General features: G+C 43.8%; 1 protein-coding gene across 1 annotated transcript in view; it reads right to left on the reverse strand.

Moving 5' to 3' along the window:
• Nucleotides 1-1,142: 1,142 nt before the first annotated feature.
• The window catches only part of LOC104083658 (T-lymphoma invasion and metastasis-inducing protein 1-like), a gene marked incomplete at its 3' end in the record, with an annotated part of 41,006 nt that continues 18,408 nt past the window's right edge, over nt 1,143-23,740 (reverse strand). Inside the window, exons 3-10 of the mRNA XM_009587205.1 lie at nt 22,827-22,999; nt 18,627-18,851; nt 16,974-17,159; nt 14,373-14,519; nt 12,200-12,274; nt 10,975-11,145; nt 5,069-5,173; nt 1,143-1,224 (exon numbers count right to left, since the gene is read on the reverse strand). Coding sequence (XP_009585500.1) covers nt 1,143-1,224; nt 5,069-5,173; nt 10,975-11,145; nt 12,200-12,274; nt 14,373-14,519; nt 16,974-17,159; nt 18,627-18,851; nt 22,827-22,999 — 1,164 coding nt within the window. The remainder of the gene's footprint in view (nt 1,225-5,068; nt 5,174-10,974; nt 11,146-12,199; nt 12,275-14,372; nt 14,520-16,973; nt 17,160-18,626; nt 18,852-22,826; nt 23,000-23,740) is intronic.

A 23,740-nucleotide genomic window follows, 5' to 3' on the forward strand; every position in this document is an offset into this window, starting at 1 on the left:
TGCAGTGCTTTCAGGCACAGCATAATTATTGAACCCAGGGCCATTGCTGTGCTGGTTAATATTAGTCTCTTAGGCCTTCAATATTCAAATCGCAGTCAGTACCACTGCTTTGTAGCAGAGCTCAATATTCAAATGGCCTGCAGCTGTATAGTAAGCAGTTTGGGGATTCAGAATTATTCTAGTCATTAAAACAGAATATTTAGATAAACAGTAAAAAGATGCAGATTGGCTTCCCACAGGGTAGGTTGCACAAATAACTTTAAAATACACTACAGAACTGTAACTGCCAGACCAAAGGGCAAACTCGCCAGGCTGGAGGTCTGTAACTTGAAATACCTGAAAGCTAAGAAATACGATCATCCCCATGTAAAGATTGGGGATTTTGCTGAGATTACACAGGAAAGACTTCCTCTGTTTTATATTTTACGTGTCAGATTCTGGCTCCAGGAGTCCAGAGGGCGAGGCGTGCACTGGGACCAGGCTCCCCCAGCCTCGGGAACAGCGGTGCGAGACAGGGACCCCCCTTGCGTGCCCACGGCAGGCGGGGAAAGAGGGCAAGCAGCCTCTCCTGGGACAGCTGCCTGGCCACAGGCCTTGAGATGCCTCGTATACCCACAGCAATGCGCCTGGCAGCATCGCTGCCATTGCGCTTGGTGGAAGGGGTGAGGAGGGGGAGAGCCTGCTAGCCTGCTAGCAGCGGCAAGCCATGGCGGCAGCCCTCTCCCAAGCCCCGCTGCAGGGCCCCCGTGAACGCCACGATGCAGGCATTCATGTAAGATATGACAACTGGCAAAGGATGTTGTTTTCCGCCGGCGCTCAGTTGCACAACCTCCGTAGGTGGTGTTTTCAGAAACTAAAAGAACAAGAAAACATTTGTCTTTTCTGCCACCATAGTTCTCATCAAAGAGCTGCACATCCTACAGCTTGAGCACCAGGAAACATGGCGTTCAGTGCACTACAAATAAAACCATCCTGCTTCAGGGCAGGGGAGCGAGCTTTCTGTGGATGGCACAGGAATCAGACGTGCTTTTCTTACTGTGTTCAACAGGCCTGTCAGGTATATCAATGAATAGCAAGCAAGAACCTGCACACACTAGAATTGACTTGGTAGAAAAGTGAAAACAAATCAAGGAGAAACTCACCATAAATATCAGAGGATGCATCAGATTTCTCTATTTGAATGTGCTGTGTAATTTTCTGACAGATTTCTATTTCTTTGTACAGCTGAATAGAAAAAAAAACCACAAAAATATGTTATTGTGGGAGGACACATCAATTGTAACCATTCTGAACAGATGATTTTTTTTTTTTTTTAATTACAGGCAGAAGAAGTGGATTGTGGTCATCATTTATCAAGCAATTTTTCTCCACATGTGTGAGATGTATTCGCAGCGTCGCTAAGCTTTACTGTTAGGAACACAGTTAAAGAGGAAGCAGCAATGTTTTACTACGACCATCATAAAAGCAAGGATACATCTATTTCACTCGGTCAATACCATTTTGAGTGCACAAGAAACAGAGCTTTTATTCCTGTTTTTGTATTTTATGGGTAGTCATCATTTAACATTTTTATATTATTTTGATTAAGACATTGCAGGAATTCAATTATTCGATAGTATTAAAATCACAAGGAGGATTTTGTTTCTTAAATACATTTCTTAATTGTTAGAAGACTATCAGATTTCTTAGCACGAAATTTCATCTTTAACACTTTTATGTTTATTTGTACCGAGAAAAGCCCCCAAGTCTTTGAAATGGTCGTTAACATCCTTCCTGGGAGACCAGCACAAATTCACACCTAGGTAATAACCCAGCAGCCTACGCACACAGGTGCAATTCACTCTGCCTTTCAGAAGCCAAGCAACCCCTCAGCAGGGCTACACCCCTCCACCACTGCTCACACATTTTGTGCTTTTAAATCACTTTTACATTCTTCTGTCTTGCCTGGTTTGCTATTGTACCCAGGTCCTGCCCCGAGCTCCAAACAAAGGAGCTGGTATTGGGGCCTGCCACCCCACCTGAGGCAGGGAAATCCTGCTTTTCCACACAAAGTCAGATATTTAGAGAGTCGGAGCTGACATCTTTGGGAGTCAGCCCTGACTTATTCCTTGTAAGACAGCCTTGACATACTGGAAACCTCTGGCTCAGCAAGGTTTGAAGCTGGTTTGTCCATAGCACAGACTAGCACTTAAGTAACAAACCATCCTTTCGTCTTTGGAAAAACTCATACCCATAGGTGAATGAGAGCCCACAGGTAAATATTAATTTTGTTTACATACTGTATGAGTGTATAAAAAAGCAATTCACAATAATTAACATTTTGAAACTAAGTGACATCAGTGTTTGGACTAAAATATTTAAACCATTTCTTTAAAAAAGAGTAACTCATTACTAAAGGGTTTCCTTAATAAAAATATAATTTTATCTCCTGCTTACATCAGGATTTACAGATCTGCTTAACCGCAAATATTAGGTATGACAGAACAGCTATATACCCATTTAAATGGTTGTGTATAGTAAAATAAAATGTAAAATTAAATGAGGATGCCACGCTAGCAATATTTTTAAAATGCAGTTTTCAAATATAGGAATGTATTGTTCAGAACCTGAAAAAGTGTTGAATCACATTTACAAAAACCTCAGCTAGATTTCAGCAAGGGTTTTAAAAAGAGAAGAAAGAAAAATAGCAGCAAAAATAGCAGTATCAAAATTTGTGTCTAATCCCTGCAGTCATCTAAATTGAGCGTGCAGGACCAGAACCAAGGAGGACGGCTGACAAGCTCTCACAGCGATACGGGAGCCACTTGCTGCCTGCATCCCAAAGCGCTGTTCTCAAGCAAGAACCTCTATTGAACGGGAGGCAGATAACTGGGATGCTCAGACTGCAGCTGAGCTGCCCAAACCAGAGAGCCAGTCCGACAGCAGCCCTGAGGTGCTGCCTGCATTTCTGCGCCCCGTGGACCCGCCGTCCCGACACCAAAGGCAGGCAGCATATTTGGGCTATGGTGGCTCACACCATGAAGGTGCCGGCCTTGTAGGGGAAACCCCCTCTAGGCCCAGCGTGGGGCCCAGGGCTCTGCACGGAGAGGTGTGATAGCAATAGCGGGAGCATCTCAGGGGGGTTGCTAGGCACTGGGGAGTGCCCGGGGACAGGATTTCTTACTGACAGCAGCAGCATTGCCCCTTTGAGCTGCTCCAATCCCTCATAGTGTTTCTCATAGCAGTTTTGGGATATTATTATTATTTTGGGATATTATTATTATTCCCCCCCACCTCAAGTTTCCCCTTCCTTCCCTTTTTTTCCTCTACCACTTTGGTCCCAGCACCCTTTCCAAGCGCTACCTTTTCCAGCAGCCCCAATTCCTTCACCCCAGCCTCATCCTACCTGCAAGATTTTCGGGGAGGCCTCTGGTCTCCTGCTTCCATCTAAAAGTGCCATCCCACCCAAAGTAAAAAGTCTGGCACGTCAAGCTTCAGCCAAAACACTCCAACACTTAGTTTACAATAAAAGGTGCTTAAAAGTATAACTGCCTGGTATAGCACCTAATGTTAAATACTCTACCCTGAGCCCTTAGTAACATTTTTAACACATAATAAACCGAGCTTGTGAATTTTTGAAAGACTGTGTCAGTACCCAAAGTGTAACCATTAATGTTTTGGAGAGGAACAGGATATGGATCCATTTCTTATTTAAAATCTCAATTTTTTATTTAAATATACCTGATACATTCTGCAAGAAAAAAGAGTATCGTCCTAAGTAATGCGTGTCTGTAAAAGCATTTTAGTAGATGGAAGATAGCTCTAGCAAGGTGACATCAATATTAGACAATATTATAAAGAGCTGTTCAGGAGACTACAAAAATAGAGGCATTAGTTTTATCATACTGCACCAGAATCATTTAATTAAACACTTAAATAAACTAACTCAAATTTTCTCATGAAACAAGCACACACACACAAGCAAACATACAAATGTGTGTTGTTTTAATGTTACAACATTAGATATAACCCTGCAGCACCTATCTATATTATAATCTTTCAGCATGTACATAGTCCCACTGACTGTAGAGTTCTGGTTTAATTTCATTTTTTCAGAATAAACAGTAACTGATAATTATATCAATTCTACATCCTCTCAACATAAGACATGTCACCAAAGTCCTTTCAGGCAGTGAAAGCTAAAATCTATCTCCTCTGAGTTTTAATCTTTCCCAACTGTATTTCACTTCCCAGTCTTAGTATTCCACTAGCACTTTCTCACTCTTTTTTTTTTTGTTGACAGTGTTAACGGCAAATCCCAGAACTTCTTTACTAAATGAACAAAAGCATCCATAACTGGCGAAGTTTTACTTTTTATAAATAAAACAGTCACCAATGAAAAGGACTTTAAAAAGCTTTACAGCGTGCATGTGTAAAATCATAGAGTTAAAGCATGACACTAAATCTGTTGGGTCTTTTTTTTAATCTCTCATTTCAAAATTCCTTTGAAGTCTGCTTTTGAGATGAATGATATGAAAACATCCAACTGAAGCAATTAGGAAAGTATATTCTCACACATAACTCCAGAGCTTTTTAACTTCAACATTTACTTTCCCATTTAGGAAAAAAAAAACCCAAACAAACAAACAACAAACCAAAAAACCAACTACTTGCGCATTTCCCCCCTCTTTAAGAATCAGGCAAAGTGATCCGAACAAGAAATACTCAGGCCTCAACACTATGTCTTTAAAACCACCAAGGACAATATGAACAACAGGAGAAGGCAGCCTTGAGAGAAGTTAAGCTTAAATGTATGTTACAGTGACTTTCACACATTACCTGTGGCTGTCCCTCCTCTCTCTCTTCCACACAGACACAGGCATGCACAAACATAAGCTAAAAACCAACTCTCTCCTCAAGATGAAATGTTTGGAGAGATTACTTTACTGTAGGCCAATTTGCTACGGTCTGCAAAGCACTATAATTGCAAGTTAAAAAGCATAACTCTGCATATTACAAATGTCAGATAAACACTAATTAATAGTGTCCTACCAAGTGTCATTTAATTTTGCTCAGTAGGTAGCATTACCAGTTCATAGATATCCTCTTCTGGCTTTGGTACATAAAATTGGATCTGGTTTTCAATCAGGAATTTAAGACGCAGGTAGTGAGCAGAGTGATCCAGCTGGTGTGTCTGCAAGAAACGGAGAAGAGGCTTTAGAAGAGAAAAGCAATGGCTCACATCATCCATACTTAGAGAACGACACTTGTAGGAAGAAAATGCCCCAGCACCATCTTTCACAAGAGGCCCATCATCTCCCAACCTGAACAAGAACCTGAACCTCCTCCTCTTCCCCAGGAATAAGCATTCATTTAACCACTGACCAGGATGTCAAGGGCAGTGCTAGTACTCTAAGCAGCCTCTTTGGTTCTGCTTATCTGGCAGTTCTGCTCCCTCCCTATTGCTATTGCAGAAATAAGCAAACACTATTGCAGCAGAAGACTCAGAGAATACCTTGGTATACAAAGGGCATTCAAAATTGCAAGGAGGAAAACAAATGTTCTGCTAACAGAGAAAAATGTAACAGGAAAGTTTTTTCTGTTTATTTCAGGTTTTTTAGCATCTTCACAATTTAGTGAGTAAATACGATGTGGTAAATTTCAAGCAAGGTTAATCTAAAAAAAAATCTGTATGTCCTCTAAATTCAAACCAGCTCAGAATACACTGGCTTTATAAGGCTAAAAGAAGCCAAGAGTTGCATACTAGATTACACCCCAGTGGAAACAGGTCACACCATTTTAATGAATTAGTTATAATTAGCTGACGATACGGCATTTGGTCTGGGAAATGTTAACGACCTTTCCCCAGCACGATTAATAAGCTTGATTTAAGCAGAGGTTAATGCAGTGTGTAATCAAAACACATTAGAATTATGATAAACACAAAGGATGTCATTCAGAAGTTCCTTTCAAAGTTCGTAAACTGTTGACTAAAGCTAATGAAAAATCCCAAAGTGATTCACAAATACAGGAGGGAAATTCTCCTCACTGTCACTTCTGAAATCCCATTATTATATGCTTTTATACATTGGCCTTTTCATTTTATACGAGCAAATTACCAAAGTTTCCTAGGTTGTACTAGAAACAATGGCTCATCTGAAAATTCATGCAAGAACGTCATTATCGCCTCTTTATTTTTAAAGCCTCGTTTATCCATTTCAAGCCAAGACGATGATACAGCGGGACTCAGCTGACTGATCACACAGCACAGATGATGAATAATGTACACCAAGTGACCTGTGGAAAAGATCACACACTGACCTAGCAAACCCTTCAGCAAATACTCAGAGAACAGTGAACGTTTTTGAAAGTATAGATAAGCCCATGAATAAAAAAGAGCTACCAATAATAAGAAAAAAAAAAAGGACAGATCTATTGCTGCACTTTACATATCGCTACGTTCAAAGCTGTCCAATTCAAATAATCCTTATATGAAATAGAGTATCTGAAATGGAATAACCTCCATAATCCAGACAAATACCTAGTTAATTAAATAAAGAATTTGAAATCTATCAAGGACCAAAATAAAAAGAGCTGAATGTAGGAGATCCTTGCCCTCTCCCCTTTTTTTCTTTTTCGATAAGCATTTTGCACGCTTTGCTCATTGTTTACTGGCCATTTTCACCAGTTTTCTCTCTTTCACGCGCACATGTACAAACACCCCAGAAATTAAAGGGAAGCAGAATTGGCTTTAATGGTTCAGAAACGATACAGAGTTAGTTTCTGGTCAGATTAGTTTACTATCCCTAGACACAAACTGAAGAGTGCCTTGCACACCAATTAAACAAAAACATATAGAGGAGACAGAAACCCACAGATTGCACACCCCACATCCGGAGGGAGAAGTCTGTAATAAGTCTCCCTGAAAGTCCATGAAACCCTTGAGCCATTTACAGCAAAGCCATTGGGGAAAAAATTCTATGTGGAAAAACCGTATTAGCAGAAAAAGGAGCCAGGCAACCTGGCAGCCTCCTCCTGCCACCACAGTGTATCTTCCCGAGGTCTCCGCTGCCAAAGCCCTCGTGCACGTGCTGCATTTCATGCAGCGTCAGGCCACGCCAATCAGCCAGACCTATGCTGACAAGCTACATGTCATGGACTAAAGCCCAGAGTTGGGAGAGAGGCCCCGTCCGCAGCTGGGTATTCACGTCGCTTCCAAAAGCGACCCCGAACATCCTACACTTGCAGAGGAGACCCAAAGGGGCGCTTTCCAGCCTGCCCCAGGCCAGCAGAAATCACAACCTGTTGTAGAGGAACATGAATTTATCCAGTCTGGGGCCTCCAGCCGCTGGGTGCAGGCCAAGAGCTGCCTTAGCTGCACTGGCAGGGCAGGGATCCCATGCCCAGCCACCTCGGGCTCGCCGCGGGGCCGGGGGCACCCCACCACCGCCAGTTCAGAGCCACCGCCCGCCCTGGGGCAGGGGCAGGGTGTGCTCACGCCTCCTGCAACCCGCTCTGCAGCCTGCGCCCTGATAGCATCTTAAAAGAGCAACCTTCCCCGCAGGCAGTGGCTTGATCTACCATCAGGGCAGTCAATGACAGGGCTTCTGCCAGCTTTGATATGGGCACTGCATCAGGTGTGGAGGTGACCACCGATGCCTCCGTTTTCACACCTGTCTTTGCAGGGAGATTTGCTTACGAGAAAATCGTGTGTGCTGGCCATTTTAGAGTGCAGGAGGGAGCCAAACGCAAGATGACCAATGCTGCACTGAAGCCCTGAACTATGCCAGAGCACAGCATCATCTAAAGAGGTCACTGGATAAAACTCACATATATTCTGAGCCACTCATTTCTTCCAAGAAACACTATCAGCCAGGGTGGATGCCATTCATCCACTACATTGCAATCCCATCCAAGTCAGGCAATGAGAGTCATCACCATTAAAGCTGTGATGGTGCAGCACATTAGCCACACCATTTAGTTAATTAACATTTGCATAGCTGCAGCAAGGCTTTGTCTACCTCGAAATTTTACATTAGTTAAACTGCTTCAAATAGGGGCATGATTTTCTACTGAAGTGAAAGGAAAAGGTCCTCTTAAAGTGGACATAGCTAGTCTGCTCTAAAAGCCATACCATTAACCCACTTTTTTTGTTGCTGGTCTAGCTGCATCCATATGTGGGAAGGTGGGAGCAGAAACAGGGCAGCTTTAATGATATTAATATCCTTTCGAGACCACCCAAAATACCTTTTAGCAGTCCAAATAAGCTCCTTGGTTTATTTATTTCTCTCGTAATAACTCTGGCTATGTCTGGACTAAATTAAGCAGCTAACCCAATTTAAAGCACAACCCGACAGCTTAACCAACGTGCTCTTGAAGAAGAATTTACAGCCTGGGGTGTGAGCCGATTCAACAGGCTCCGCGTGGTATCGCGGGTCGGCACACAACCCGAACTATTCATCCGTTTCGGCTCCCTTCTAGTTGAAGTGACGGACAGGCATATTCTTTCAGCTTGGTGGGAGAGACCATCATTAGCGCTGAAATGACAGCATCACGGAAAAACGCTAGCCATCCCACCGTATTACTCCGGCTTCACACTTGTGTGGCCCAAGTTTTTTCAGTAGGAAAACACCAGCTCAAAATCAAAGTAAGCCCACAGAGCATCAGGCTTAAGTAACTTCTCAGAGACCCAGAGACCCAGGGGAAATCTGCTTCTTGCCCCTCACGCAGGTCTATTTGAAAAACGCAAATCATGAGAAAACAGAACCTTTTTCACTTCTCACTTTTTATCCAGTTCAGTCAAAAGACTAAATGCCATGTAGCCTTCTGTTCTTAATTTTTGGTGTTATTCTCTCCATACTGGCTCTGCCTAAATCCATATACAGTATGTGTGTTTCTACTCAATTTTAAGACATACCATTATGCAATATTAGTCACACGTATACACACATTCACACTCATGAGTATTATCCATAGCAAACAATTTAATGCACATACACTGACTTTTCCTGCCTTCCAAGTGACGTTATTAGTTAAATCTTAGGAGAAATCTTCGACAAACCACTTTAAAATACGCTTTAAACCATCCTCCCACCAATCTTGAATCATAAAAGTGTCACAAAGCAGCCTCCGAAACCTAACTCGCTGTATAATAACAAGCAGCAATAAGAACACATTTTCTACAATGACTTGAGTGCACTTAATGTTCTCCAACAGAATAATCAAGCTCAGTTTAATAGCACAGATAGATTTAACCACATCTACAAACATGAAGAGGTTTATATGAAATGTAGATCTTGAAATGTTTACTATACCAGAACTTGACTGGTTCTCAGATGGCAGATGGCAAACTGATGTGAAATGATGTGGATCAGATATTAAAGGGAAAAAAATGAGCTGAATGCAAGAGACAGAAGAAAGAGATTGATTATTAAATGCTACAGAAAAGAAGGCATCCATCAGTGTTTTCCAGACTGAAAACTCTTACAGAAAGGGAAGAAACAGATAATAGCTCTTCAAAAAACAAATGCTCACCCACCTCCCCTTCTGCTTATACACCACTACCCACAACAATCAAACACACAGTGAGAGACCAGATTCTCAGCAAGCATCTACTGAAACCTGTGGAGCTACACCAGTTTACTCCAGCTAAGGATTTGGCCCACTGAGTTAATCACTCTTACCCAAAGGAAAATATAAATCCTAAAAATAAATCATTACTAATAATGTGTCATCCAGCTTCCCTATTATGTCTCTCTCCAAAAATGTCATCTTTTCCTGAATACAATGAAGAGCTTTCACAAGCTGCAGCACTCTTTAATAGTGCACCTGGCAGAGAGACGAGAACACTGTATAATTATTGCAAACAAATGCCTTTCTCTCACCTTCCCTCTCTTCGGAAGCATATGCAACATGTTCTAAAAGTCCCCAAAGTTAAGTTCTTAATAGTAATAAATGTTTTCTTCTCTTTTGCTGTTGTTGTTGTACAAAAGAGGACTCACTTTTCAGAACAGCACGTGACACAAGTTGGGTCTAGCTTGCAGTCAGCCGGTTAGCAGAAAACATACATTATGTAGCTGCCAGAACTGAAAGCTTGTATTTAATTTGTCAAAGCTTTCAACTTCTCTGCTGAGATATAACTCTTTTTAATGGCCAAATGTCTCTGATACTTCATCTTGCAAAGAAATCCAGGTGGTTTTTCTTCCACACCCCCCAAATGCAGATAAAAGCTTTCCTCTCTCTTCCCTCCTGCCACCTACACGAGACGAGTCTGACTCCGCAATGCAGACAGCAAACACAGGCAACTTCTCCTACTCCTGGTGCTGCTATTTTCTCCGTGCCTTCCTCCCCCACGCCAGCCGGAGGGGAGGAAGCAGCAGAGGGAAGGAAGAAGGAACGGCACCTGGAAACAGGACGACCTGGCACCTGGGAAAGGGTGAGATCACCCCGCTTGCCTGGCGGAGGAGGGGACGGGCCATGGGAGGGCTTGGCAGAGGTGGGGGAACCAGGGTGGTCAGACGAGGACAGGGCGACTGCACTGCCATGCTATGGGGCGTCCAGTGAAAGGAAGCGGGCTGGGGGCCAGGATGTTTTGGGGCAGATGAGGAGAGGAGAAGGGTCCTGCACACAGCTTGGTCTCCAGTGGAGGGGGAGTGGGTGGGTGGGTACGTGAGAGGTGGCAGCAGAGGCAGAGTCAGCGTGTGAAGGCACTTCAGAGGCTCATGCACAGCAGCCAGAGTGGAAAAGGCAAAAACCAGTCTGCCTTCCTCTCCCTACACCCATGCCAAGTTTAGCTCCAGCTGTAGGGATTTTTCTTGTGTGGTGCTAGCATGAAAATTTCAGTATAAATCATGGTTTTCATCTAACATACAACTGACCCCCCAACATAGTGCAGTCTGAGCACTGGCATATGAGAAAGTCACTATGAGGTTCAACTGAAAGGGCTCAGGGTTGTAGACACTTCACCCCGCTCCAGGGCACGTTCACAGCCTTTACCTTGCAAATCATTTCCAGCACATCTCGTGTGGTGTCCCCAGGTCGGATGACTGTCAGAGCAGGCTGGTTGTTCGGCAGGCAGAACCAAGACGGCGTAAAATACTCATGAACCCAAATATCACAGTCGGGATTGTGCTGATGGACACTGCTCAGTGCCACTTCTTTTTCCCTCTAAATAGACAAAATCCATTATGACTCTACTAGCCAAATACGATCTCCCTCTTCATCAATAACAAGTGTAAGGAACATTATATACTGTATCAAAAAGCCCTCTTATAGAGAAGACATTTTATTCATAAGCCCCGATTGAAGGCTTGTCTGGACAGGAAACTTAGCAGTTTTCCCTGAGCAGTATAAAGTGTGCCTTCCCATGCCACCCACACAGCTACACTGCTGCAATGCGCTTTTCCTGGGATTTCACCCTATGGCTACTGGGAATGCCAGGAATGCAACAAAAAATAATAGTGATAAAGAGAGATTTAAAATTAGAACTTAAATGCACTGTGTTTCTGGGTAAACCAATCCAAGGCCAAAAAAACTGTTGTAGATGCTACAGTTCCTATACCTAGAAATGGCAAAATTGCAAATCTTAGCATTTATGTTGAATTTACTGTCTTTTATACATGCGAGTTGCACTCCAAGCTATAAATTCCCAGGAAGTGATGGAGCTGCAGAGTCCCTATTTGCTGCAAGTGGGCTCACGCAGCTAAACCCATATTCACTACATGAAGAATGTGCCTCTTAGCACTGTCTTAATGCTGTTTTATAGCTGACTTTCTCTGGGGAAAGAGAAAGCAGTTGTAACTGTGGCTGCAAACGCAGAAGCTCACAGAAGCGCATGAGAACAAAACAGAGAAAGCCCTGCACTTCATAGTTGTGTCAGCCCTAAATTATGAAAACCCCATATGGCCGCCACAAGGAGCCATTTTCCAGAACCAGCAGTGTCCAGGTCCTCCTGTGGGCAGGCATTTCCCTGGCATAGAGTGCTAACACCCCTCTGGGTCCGGCACCTCCAGCTGTGCTTTGGATGCCACACACAGCGAGCCCTTTTGACCGTGGGCAACAAGCTCAAACCCTCCCAGAGCTGCTACAAGCCCTACAGCACGCAGAGGGTCCTCTCCTCTCCCAGGGGCTCTGCATCCCCTCTCGCGTCCCAGAGTCAATGCTGCATTTAGGCCGGCTGCAAATGCGGGGGAAGGAGGCAGCTGGAGAGCTGGTGTTTTACCTTGCCATCCGGGACCGTATCGTCAAAGATTCCTTCAAGAGATTTCTTTACTGAATCAACTCCTTCACCAAACACCTGAGGAACAAAAGAGCGACTCTGCTTTAAAACATGAACGCGCCTCCGCACTGGCTGCAGCACACGCTAAGGGGAGAACAGTGTATCTAACATCTAGCATGGAAATCAAACTGAAAAATAAAAACATTCATCTCAAAACACAGAAGAGGAAAATATCAGCTTGTTAAGAGGGAAGGGGGGGTGAAGGACAAGCTGGTGATGGGGCACCATGCTGAAAGATTAGAGGTCAGTTCTGCTTAGTGGTCTGTCACTGACTTACTTGGTGGAGCTGGACAAATTTCACCTCCTTTTGTGCTCAGATTCCCCACCTGTAAAGTGGGGGAAATGAACGCTTTTCCACCTCTGCTAAAGCTGAGAAATCAGAAGAAGGACTCCACTTCTCGCTCTGTTTTTGTAATAAACCAGCTTCCAAAAAGTACTTAGCAAACATTCAAGTACCGCAAATCAGTGTAACCCTTCTCTAATGAAATAAGAGCTGGTAACCCAGCACGAGCCAGGGAGCCAAAATCAACAGGACTCCGTGCAGAAGGAATGACAGAATGGGAGTATTTACAGGATCCACCCCGAATCAGTACAGGACTGCATCAGGCCGGCAAAGAGGGTTGTTACTGCAGCAGAAGCTTATAATTAAAACTGAAAAGTTAAGTTTTATAGCTCCACATCAGCACAGCTTTATGATTAAGTTGCTGGGTTTGGCTGTTAACTATTCTGTACCTAAAATGAAGCTGGGACCATGCAGGATGGAAGAAGGCCACTGCCCTTTAGGGATTTACAGTTTACTGCTTCAACTTGGCAATACTTTGCATGCTACTATACACGAGCAGGGAAAATGTGTTCAGGCACTACATTTAGACATTCTGCTACTTTCTCAAAACTTTACTTTTTCTTTGACTCTCTCCAGTATGACTTTTCTTTAATCTGGAACAAAATCCCTTTTCACACCTATGCTTATTGAGGAGTGAGGGGGGTAAGGGTGGGGGCGGGGGGAGGAAGCGTGAAGAATGCATTTATCCCCACTGCAAGAAAAAAAAAGGGTGAGTTCAAGAAAAAAACCAGGTCTAAAGACACAGCATGGGCAGGATCCTAGCTCAGGACAAGGGACTGCGCTTAATTTGGGGAAAATAAGTACAAAGCAACAGGGATGCCGCAGCACCAGCGCAAAGAATTGGGAATGAGCTCACGGAGGCATCTGCTGCTTCCCAGCAAAACCCTGAGCTTTTGCTCAGCCACTAAATATTAGGTGAACTTTTAATGTCTCACTAAAAACAAGCTAAACAATTTTGCAGCATTCATCCTCTGCGAAACAAAACAAACACCCACTGCTGCTTTAACAGAAGGAAGAAGAAATCACAGGGCACAGAACAACATGTGTCCCAAGCCTTTCTCCCCTCAAAAAGTGAAAGAACAGAAAGAAAAGCAAAGCTTACATTTCCTGCAATTAGATGAGGTATGGCTCTTAAAAATTGAAAGCTATAATTAGGGATGTTTGGAAAGAATAACAGGGAAGCACCTTCCTACCATAATGAAACACGTTTTCTAGAGAAAGATCTGGGCAGTGACTGGGTGGAAAAATTTCAGCTTTTGGTTTTTTAAAAATCTGAAGCAAAACAGGGACTGTCCCTACTAAATGCAAAGGTTTTTGTTACTTTAGGAAGTTTTCCCCAAACTCAGCTACATTTAAAGTATTCTACAAACTCATACTTTTAATTTAAAGAAACAAACAAGTCTGCACTTTTTTTTTCTTCCAAAGTTGTATCTGTTTTACACTGCTGCTTTGTTACTCCTGAGTTTAGCGAAAGTACCTCCAGCAAAAGCAGAAGCAGCAGAAATGCAACAGTAGAAATGCAACCAATTCAGCCAGAGAAAGTGCGAACTCCAAACTTTGTTTGGAGCTGCTGTACACTTATCTGTAATTACAGTCACTGATTTTTGAAGAGAATGTGGAATGAGATGACTATACGCCATGAAAGATTAAACAGGCAAGGTTAAGGTTGGACATTTAAGTGCTTGATGCAAGTGACTCTTTGCATGAGCTGCATTCTGCACACTAACAAATAAGCCTTGAAAATAACAGTATCACAAACTTCCACACACTTACCTGATTAATGCTTGGCCTCCCTTGCTTTTTCTTCGAGGTAGTATCCAGCCCCCAAAGAGAAGAAAACCTGCTTCTCCGTTTACTGGCAGATCTGGACATGGCCTGCGTCCTTCTCCTCACTCCAGACTCCCCTGTGCGAGCTGCCACCTGTCAATGCCACATGGTTTTAAAATCAAAGGTCGCAGCATCCCACTGCACCACGGCTTACATAATCTAACAAACAGTGGAATCTAGTTTGAAAAAAAAGGCAAATACTATGGCAACAATGTGTACTCACAATAGGGACAGTGGTGATGCTGCCAGGCTACTTCCTAATCACTGCAATTTAGCTCACTTCTTTCAATGTCAAACATGAAAAATTAAAATGGACAGTACCAGCCCCCCATTTTCTGGCATTTAATCCGAGATATTTTGAAGCAGCCTAATCATCACAGAGCAAAGCTTCAGCACCAGTGAAGGGTTTGGGTTTTTTTCTTTTTTTTTTCTAACAAGGTTTCAAAGCTGGACACACGAAACCTGAGATTTCCAAACTTATCTGTTGCTTCTGAAAAGCCCAGTCTTTCTTTTTGCTTTTTCCTGTGGAAGCACTGTGGGCATCCTGGAACTGACTCATGACTGTTACAAGGCCAGATAAAGGCTTGCAAATAGGTCAAGGTATTTAAAACCTGCACTTCCTTAAAGATAACAACATTTGAAGGAGTGAGCAAAACACACGAAGAATAAAAGTGAGCTGAAATGACCCTTTCGATTAGAGCAGTGTTAACTGCTTGGGTACTTGAAAAATGGCCTGCGGCAACCCCGTTGGAGCAAAAAGATATTTGCCTTTACTGAGACCAAATATTTGGGGAGCATTTCCCAAATGAGGAAGCTCTGGTAGAAATTAGTGCGACATTAGTCAGAGGTGAAGTGTTCAGGCCAAAGTTTAAGCAGATTTCCCATGTGGAGGTGGCCTCAGGAGATCGAGCTCCTCTCCTGCGAAAAAGGGAGTGGTAGGAGATGGCAGGTATGAACGGGAGCGCAAGGCAAAGCTAGACAGACAGACAGACAGACCCACCCTGCCGACTTGGCCGAACGCTTCCTGGAACACCTTTGTACTGGATTCCCACAGCTGAAACTAGCAAAATGTGATTGTCGTTTGGCAACCCCAGCAGGAACACCCGAACCTCTGAGTGATGCCCCAAGCTACGGAGCTGAGAAACTGGTTGTTTGGGTGCAGTAGATAAAAAAACCCATATAAAGACAGGACAAACACAAGGCTGCCTTGTGTACCCAGGGAACCATCACTGTATGAGTAATGGTGATTCTCCTTGGGAAACATGAAGAAATCAAGGAAAAGGAGAACTTGAACACTACTGCGAGCATCTCCATCTCTACAGCCTGGACTTGTGTGATGTTTCTTAGCTGTACCTGGGATGTTTGTGCAGAGGCACCTGGGAGACTTAGCACATCCTCTGACTAATGTACTGAGGAATATCTTCAGGAGAGCTAGGGATGCCATGCTACCACCATGCAGCACCCAGCTCGAGTCTGAGACTCACTGCACCATCTCCACGTTATTGAGGGCAAAGGAGGACACAAGAGTTGGCTTAAAGGAGAAGAAAGCACGTGTCTTTTCCAACACAACATATTCAAAACATATTTTTTTTCACTTGGCTCTCAAGAGACACCAGCATGAAGAGGCAGACTGTTTTTAAGGCTGACGCTCAGTGCTTTGCTAGATGCAAAAAAATAAGCATAAATGCAAATTACAGCCCGCCACTTAAAAAAAAATATAAATCCACCAGCAATTATCAGGATGATGACGCTAATCTTTTCATATATAAAAGAATAAAAACGCCCCTGACTGAATTACAGCTCTGGATTCAATTGAAGGGTACAGCTGACATCTACAAGACAACAGTGGAGCTCAGCTATTTCTGTGAAGCTCCAGGAGTCCGAGCCAAAACTACAGGAACTTGATTTAAATTCATTAAAAAATCACCACTTTGCAATACACTTCCCTGTATTTTTAAGAGCTGGGTTGTTACATTATTTAAATTTAAACAACCATTTTAAACATTATTTGCCACACCATAAGTAGCAGAGAAGAACATTTCCCCTCCCTTGTAGAGCATCAGGTGTTGATCACTGGAGACCAGATATTAGACTAATTGGTCAGTAGTTTCATCCATATGGTAGAAAGCAAGCTATGCCCAAGAAGGTCTAAGCCAACACATGCTGAGGGCCTCAGAAAAACTCCCATTGACTTCACGGGACTTTTGGATCAAGCCCATGCACACGGACATCAGAGATGAGCCTGCTTTTGTAACAGGAAGATCTGTTTATAAAAAGCATGTTTATAGTGCAGATCTGGAAATTCAAAATCACATGTTTAGGAGAACATGTTTCTTCCACTTCTGTAAGGCCATGGCTTGCAAGTATCTGCTTTTTAATCTATATCCAGGACACACACCCCCTTCAGGAAGCAGAACATTCTGCACACTAAGGTAAGGGCTCACCCCCCAGGCACAGACTGCTGTTTGTCAACATGTTCTCTGCGTTGGACACGTGAAGTGATTTGCATGTTGGCAAAGATGACCCCTGGTCTCTCTTCAAACTTACCAGTGCATGGAACGACGAGACTGAAAAGATTCCAAGACGGCCCATCGCAACTTTCGTTGGACGGCTGGCAAAAGCAAGCAGTCTTTTAGGGTTTGGGAGCTCCCCTCCTTGGAGACTAGCCAAGTAACAGCGGTACCGAAATAGGTCCATCTGGAACTGTTCAAGATTTTGTTCCCAAACGAAGATCTGTGTACAGCAAAGATTGAGGAGCAAGACACACGAGGAGAGAAGGGGAGAGGAGGAAGAACAGGGTGGTAAATACCTTGAAAAAATTCTACTGTTCCCAGTAACACACCTTTTACACCAATGCCGATCTCACTCAAGAAACCTTGATTCCCCGTCTTTCCCACTCTCCCCTACCCTCGCAACCCCAAAAAGGATACGAATAATAAAAAAGTTTTCATTAGATGGAAAACAATTTTTTTTACATTCATGGCAGAAGTCTTCTCCTGGGACAACTGCTCCTTTGATACAATGCTAATTAATAGGATTAAAATTTCATTTTTAATTTTCTTTGTATTCCAGGATTCTCTTCTGAGCAGTCCCTTAAGAGGCTTCTTTCATGCATCAAGGGCATCTGAGAAACAAGAATACCAAACCCCACCAAATTCCACATACAGAGTGCCCCAAACCAGCAGCCGCAGCCGCAGCATTGCTGTAAGCACCAACGGAGCTCGCCATACTTGAAAAAGTGTAGTACACTGGGGATAATTAATCTTACCAGCAGAAGAGCACTATAATCAGCCTATGTAAGGACTTATTTAAATAATTCAAATTGCTGATAGGAAACAGTTTCAAAGCACTTAGAAAAACTCAGTTACATAAAGAGAGAGACTGCTCTGCCCTCTCACTGTGATTGACAGCCTTTGAGTGGAGCCCTTTCAGCAGAGGCGAGCATCTCACCCCTCTCTACCCACTTCTCACAGGCTTCCAGCGGGTACGAAATCTCTTTAGCTTAGCGCATTAGGGCCCCGGCCGCTCCCTATGGTTTGCATTACAGGCGCGTTTGGCAGCCACGGTAAAAGAGCTACAAACTAATGAAGCAAGAGCCATATGTTAGTTTCCTAAAATAAGGTGCCACTGCAGCAGCGGGAGAGACATCTGCTCTAGGCTCTCTACTTTTCAAACGCAACTACGTCGTCCACTTGAAGTCAGAAGAAGCGGTCCCAAGGGGCAGCCAGGGCTGCAGTCATGAGGTCAAGGCAGGCCCTCAAGGATGGCTTCAGCCAACCAAGGATGGCTTCTTCATCCCATCTGCCAGAAGAAGAACCAGCCTCTTGCACTCTTAAGACAACAGCAACAGCAGTATTTGTCTGTCTATGACCAGCTCTTCCCTAAGGCATCCTGCTGCAGTTGCCTGGCAGCCTCTTCACTCCCCTAAAGCCCTCACTCAACCTCCGAGCAGTTAGCCAAATCCCTTGCATGGAGGCCAGGAGAAGACAGCCCATGCTGCACCTTAGTGCACATTGTTTGGAGAAATGGTGCAACTAGGGCAGCCGGCACAGCTCTCCTGCCAACACACGTCCTGCCTACTCTGGGGAGCTCTGCCAGCGCACACACAGGGCACAGTGGGAGCAGACAGAGGTACCGCTAATCTGAAGGCGGCCTTAAATATTTGCTAGGGGCTTATTTCACATAAGCAAGCGAGATTACTTGATCCAGTATGGTCTTCTTCTTCTTGGAGTCTGTTACTGAGGACAGCTGCATTTCACCCATTTTCTTCATCTTTTCATCCATATCAATCTTCTGCTCCAGCTTTTTTATCTCTGTTTTCAGGAGCTTGACGGTGTCCTCTTTGTGATGCTGCCTTGCCACTGCGGTTGCACAAGCTGAATGGATTGCAGTGATCCAGTTCTCCAATTCGGTCTGGCTAGAGGTCTGAAGAGAGGGGAAGAGGGAGAAAGGAAGTCAGGATCCTCTTTAAAATTGATTGGAGATTAACAAATGCAATTCCAAGGAGTTTCCTTTCCCTTTGATCTTAAGATTCAAAGCCTTAAATCCACTTACGAGAGAAGTAATAAAAACCCCATCATTCTTAAGCAGGCCATTTTTAACTCAGCACTAGGCATTCAGCACTTAGAATTACACCTGTATCTGTGGTTTGCAGCTGTACAGTGTTTCCCAGCAAGGTCTCAGGAATTACCTTCCTTGTTTAATGCAATGCTGCCATAATTTGTAGCTCAACATTTAATGACGTTTTCTAAACTCCCAGTTCCTTAAGGCAGGGAATGTACCAGTTTCTGTGCTCTTCACAGTATGGAGATTTTTTTTTGGTGTGCAACAGTAATAAATTAATGGCATAAAACATGACTATGGTATCTATGAGTAGCTTTATTATGATGCATAGAGGAACAAGCTTTCTACTTCTGAAGGTCCCAAAGCACTCTGAAGTCAACCCAGTTATCATTAAAGCCAGGCTCATCATCATTTTTACAGCTCTGGTACTATCCCTTCCCAAGCATGTGTGTGACAGCTCAGGAAAAGGGAACATTTCCCCTCCCTGGAAGTGTTCAAGGCCAAGTTGGATGAGGCTTTGAGCAACAGGTATCCCTGCCCATGGCAGGGGGGGTGGAACTTTAAGGTCCCTTCCAACCCAAACCCTTCTATGATTCTATGAGGTATCAGGCTGGGGCATGGGACACCAGTACATTTTTCTGGAAAAGCACCATTCTGATTAGAGGCTTTTGACACAGAAAGAAGAATATTTCAAAGCGTTCCTTTTCCAGACTTTCAAAATAAATAGTAAATCTTCTTAGCCTTCTTACTAAACTTCATTTCTTTTTACAGTAGAACAAAATTTACAGCCAACTCAAGGTTGCAGCGGACCTTCTCTGAGTGTCAGCCTTTAGCAGTAATCACACTGGTATTTGGCTCGCGGCTGAAAAAGTAGCAAGGTGCCAAACCACCTTGTTCTAATTAAACTTTCTGATGATACCTCATCTATAAATAGACAGCATGGTATGACTTCTCCCGTTGCTAGCATAGATGAAGAAGGTCATCCTCACTGCTCTCCAGGCAGTGACAACTAACAGCAAAGGACATGGCTTACTGAAGCCAAGGAGAGATTCCCACCGAAGCCTCACGCCGGAAATCATGTATGCACAGGCCAGACTTCAGACTGATGCTCCCAAAACTTCTGTGGGACTGAAGCAGGTGAAGCACACATGTCCCAGAATGACATTTTCCTTAGCTCAGGTTAGAAGTCCTAAGCAGAAGATAGGGTCTACACCAGAAAGACGGATCTCTTACTCCCCATTTTCTTGTCTTCAGTTGGCACTGTACAAAGTATATTGCTTAAATTGGAGATGCTCCCTGCCCAGGTAATAACACTAACGAGCTCTCATTCATAGATGGGGCTTACAATGTCTTACCACCACTGCTGAAGACATGTTGAGCTCCCCTTACTGAGGAGTGTCTGCAGAACAGAAGACACTTTGTTTACAGTCAGGTGGTAAAACCTAGCCCCCACTACAGAAGAGAGTATCACTGGACTTACAATGAGATGGTATGTTTTGTTAATTCCTAGCAAAATCATAACAGCAAGACGTCATATTTTTATCTTTTTCAATTTTAAAATATTATCTGTATACCATTAGATTCAGTTTTCTTTTTGGTTTCCTGGGGAGAAGGAGGGGAAAAAAAATCTGGAAAGGATTTCAGGAGCTGAAGACTCTTCCAGTAGGTGAGCAGGCAAGGGGAATCACTCTGCTTCTCAACAGAAAGGACGACATAAACAAGCTGCAAACATCTGATACATAAGTATGTGGTGTCACAAGTTGCTCTGCGCTCCTGGAAAATGCATGTGACATCTGCAAGTAATGGATTTGTGTAGGCATGATAAGAACTGACTGAGCAAGCAATCATCGTGTAGGAGGTATGTGATGTCTCTAGGTGCAATGCAGTGGGAAGGCTTGTTACAAGATGTCCCGTATCTGTACGCATTACAAAGCAATCTTATTTTTCTCCCTAAGTACACAGTCTCCATAGGACAGAAATAGTCTTCTGCAGGTCTGTGGTTTCTTCTCACCAAAACCGCTACTACAGCACTATGTTATGTGTGGACGGACGTGTATGACATGAGCAGTTAAGTAACACTGCTGAACAGCCTTACACGTGCTTCGGCTGCTCTGCACGCAGCAGAGCAAGCCCTACAGCACAGTCACTCGCACATTACTTCCACCACTGCAGCTGGTCGGTCTCCTTCCCTTCTCCCCAAACCCATCCCTTCTTTCTCTTCCACTTCTGCTTCAGTAGCAGTTCTATGGCAGAAGGGACACATCACGGAAAAATTTCTGCAAGGCAATATAAATGATTGTTTTTCATTTGAAAAGGCTCATTTTTGCCTTTTCCCACAAAGTTACATGAAAATCTACCCATGGTGTAATGACACAGGGCTTTTAATGAATAAGGCCCTGTGTTGCCACAAAAGAAATGTACTGAATGTGACCTTTACAGTATTTAGCAGCCACTGGCATTAATTTTATGAGGATGAAGGTTTTTCCTTAGAAAACTGCATGTAAAAGATTTTACAGCTCCTGTCAGTAGATCAGGAGGAGGTGGTGGTCCACAGCCTTTCAAGCACATGCTGAGACCATAAGCACCACACTTACCTCCTGGATGAAGCTCTCCAGGTGGCAAAATACATGTACCCTGCCCAGGAAAGGCATGAAGTAGAAAGGGGCAGTGCAGTATTACACTATGAGCTGAGGAAAAATCAGACTGATTTTTGGCAGAGAAGCTAGTCCGCAAAAAAATGATTTTTTTTTTCAGTATGCAATCAGATACTCAGTCTCTTCAAGATGTCAGCACCACTTCTTTTGAGTCAGTAAGGCTTTTTTATTTTGCACTAATTTGAGAATCTAGCCCCTTGTTTAGGACAGCTGCAAGGACCTACGAGACAGTGTAATTTTAAAGATTTGCTCTGGAGTATAAGACAGTGATGACATGGGGGCACATTCTACCACAGAGTAGCTTCTGGTTTAAGAAGGCAAGAAATGGCATCACCTCAGCACAGGCTGGCAATTACAAATAAAAGAGTGTCACACCTTGACTAGTGACAACTTGCAATAAGAAAGTGGAATGCCAACCTAAAAATCACTCAGGGAAGCAGCAGTTACCAAAATATGGAAATCTTTTTCAGTGAAATACATTAACTAATGTATGGTCTTTGATATACATACTGGATTTTTTTTTAACCTACCCTGTGAAACTCAGCCTTTTCTATTTTCTGATTAAAAAAACTAAACATGCACTTTCAATCTCCTCTCGGGCAACAGCAAGACGCTGACTAAGGTCTGTATGAACAATGGGCAACTGGATTCTGCAGTGCCATTGGGAGAGGTTCAAGTACTCCCTTGCACTTCAAACTCCTCTTGGTCTTGTAAACCCCTTGAGCCTCTCCGCAAGGTCCCATCTTTGATACATGTCTCTTACAACACGCAGATAGTGTTACAGCACATTTCATGCACTACTGTATGTCCTATATGGTAGCTGGCCTGGTCTGTGTGTTATAAGCATGCTGTCAAACCATGCAAAATTCCCAGTTTTTACAGGGATGTAAGAATATTTCTTATTTCTTACTTTGTTCCAACTATCTACACAAGGAGGGTCAGTCAATAAAAACAGCAGATTCACATGACAGTGATTCACATGTGGTGGTGGTCTCTTGAGTGGCATTTACCAAATATATTGTGTCCTTCCTCTTGCACTGCCAGTGGAAAATCCCAAACCTACTGGAGTCAGCAGGACTTTTCCATTGATTTGAATCAGAGCTAAGATTTCCTCCTTGGTCAGTGGGATGAAGGAGAGAGAGAAAAAGAGAACAGTTTTTTAAAACTCTTGAACCAGACCAACCTGAAAGAGGAAAGCATCCCCAAGGGAGTTGCTGAGACAGAAGACAAAGTCCTTCTTGGGGTGTTCAGGCACCGCTTGCACTATGCTGTTTTCCACCCAGACAGCATGCTTTGGGATGCTGTTGTGGTCAATGCCAGATCTGCCATCAGTCTCATAAAAAAACAACGTGCATCCTAAAAGAGACAGTTGTATATTAGCAAGCAACACATTCAAATGCAACAGCCACCCTGCATTTCTTCAGCGCTAATACTTGGGACTATAAATCACCCGTAAAACTGTCACAGGGATGAGGGAGGATTTGCCAGGGCCTGTTCAGGTTTTCAGCTCCACAGAAGAGAGCACCAGCAGCAGCCCAGTTGGCCTGACAAGATGGTGATTTCCACGCCATGGGGGCATGCCACAAGCTGTATGGTGCACCAAGCCGTGCACTATCATCAGGGCCATTTTATTTGCCCTATGACTGCTAAAACAGAGCCGCAGACATGAGCCGAGAAGGTCACAAGTGGTAAAATACAGCCCCAGACAAGAAACATCATTATAAGCCCTAAAGTGGGGATCCTCCACGGCCACCCCGTCCCACCGAGGGGACCAAAGGAAGATGCCGGCGTGAAAGCGTGGCTCTCCCGGCGGTGCCGGATGGCTGTGAGCCAGTCCCGCCGAGCAGACAGGTCCCCAGGCAAACCCCCCCCGCCCTGCCGCAGCCTCCTGCAGCTGCTAGCTGCTACAGCCCCTGCGAGGCAAAGATCAAGTGATTTAATTACTGGATGCAGATGAGCAACTGGAAGAAAAATGGACTGGAATGAGCTGTGCTCACTGAAAGACTGATGTACAAAAAACCCCCAACAAACAAACAAAAAGCATAAACCAAATCCTTATTCCACTATAACGCTTCAGCTCTGACTCATGGCGACAGG

Source organism: Fulmarus glacialis, unplaced genomic scaffold (genome assembly GCF_000690835.1).
Source record: "Fulmarus glacialis isolate BGI_N327 unplaced genomic scaffold, ASM69083v1 scaffold34571, whole genome shotgun sequence".
In the NCBI taxonomy this organism is placed as follows: Eukaryota; Metazoa; Chordata; class Aves; order Procellariiformes; family Procellariidae; genus Fulmarus; species Fulmarus glacialis.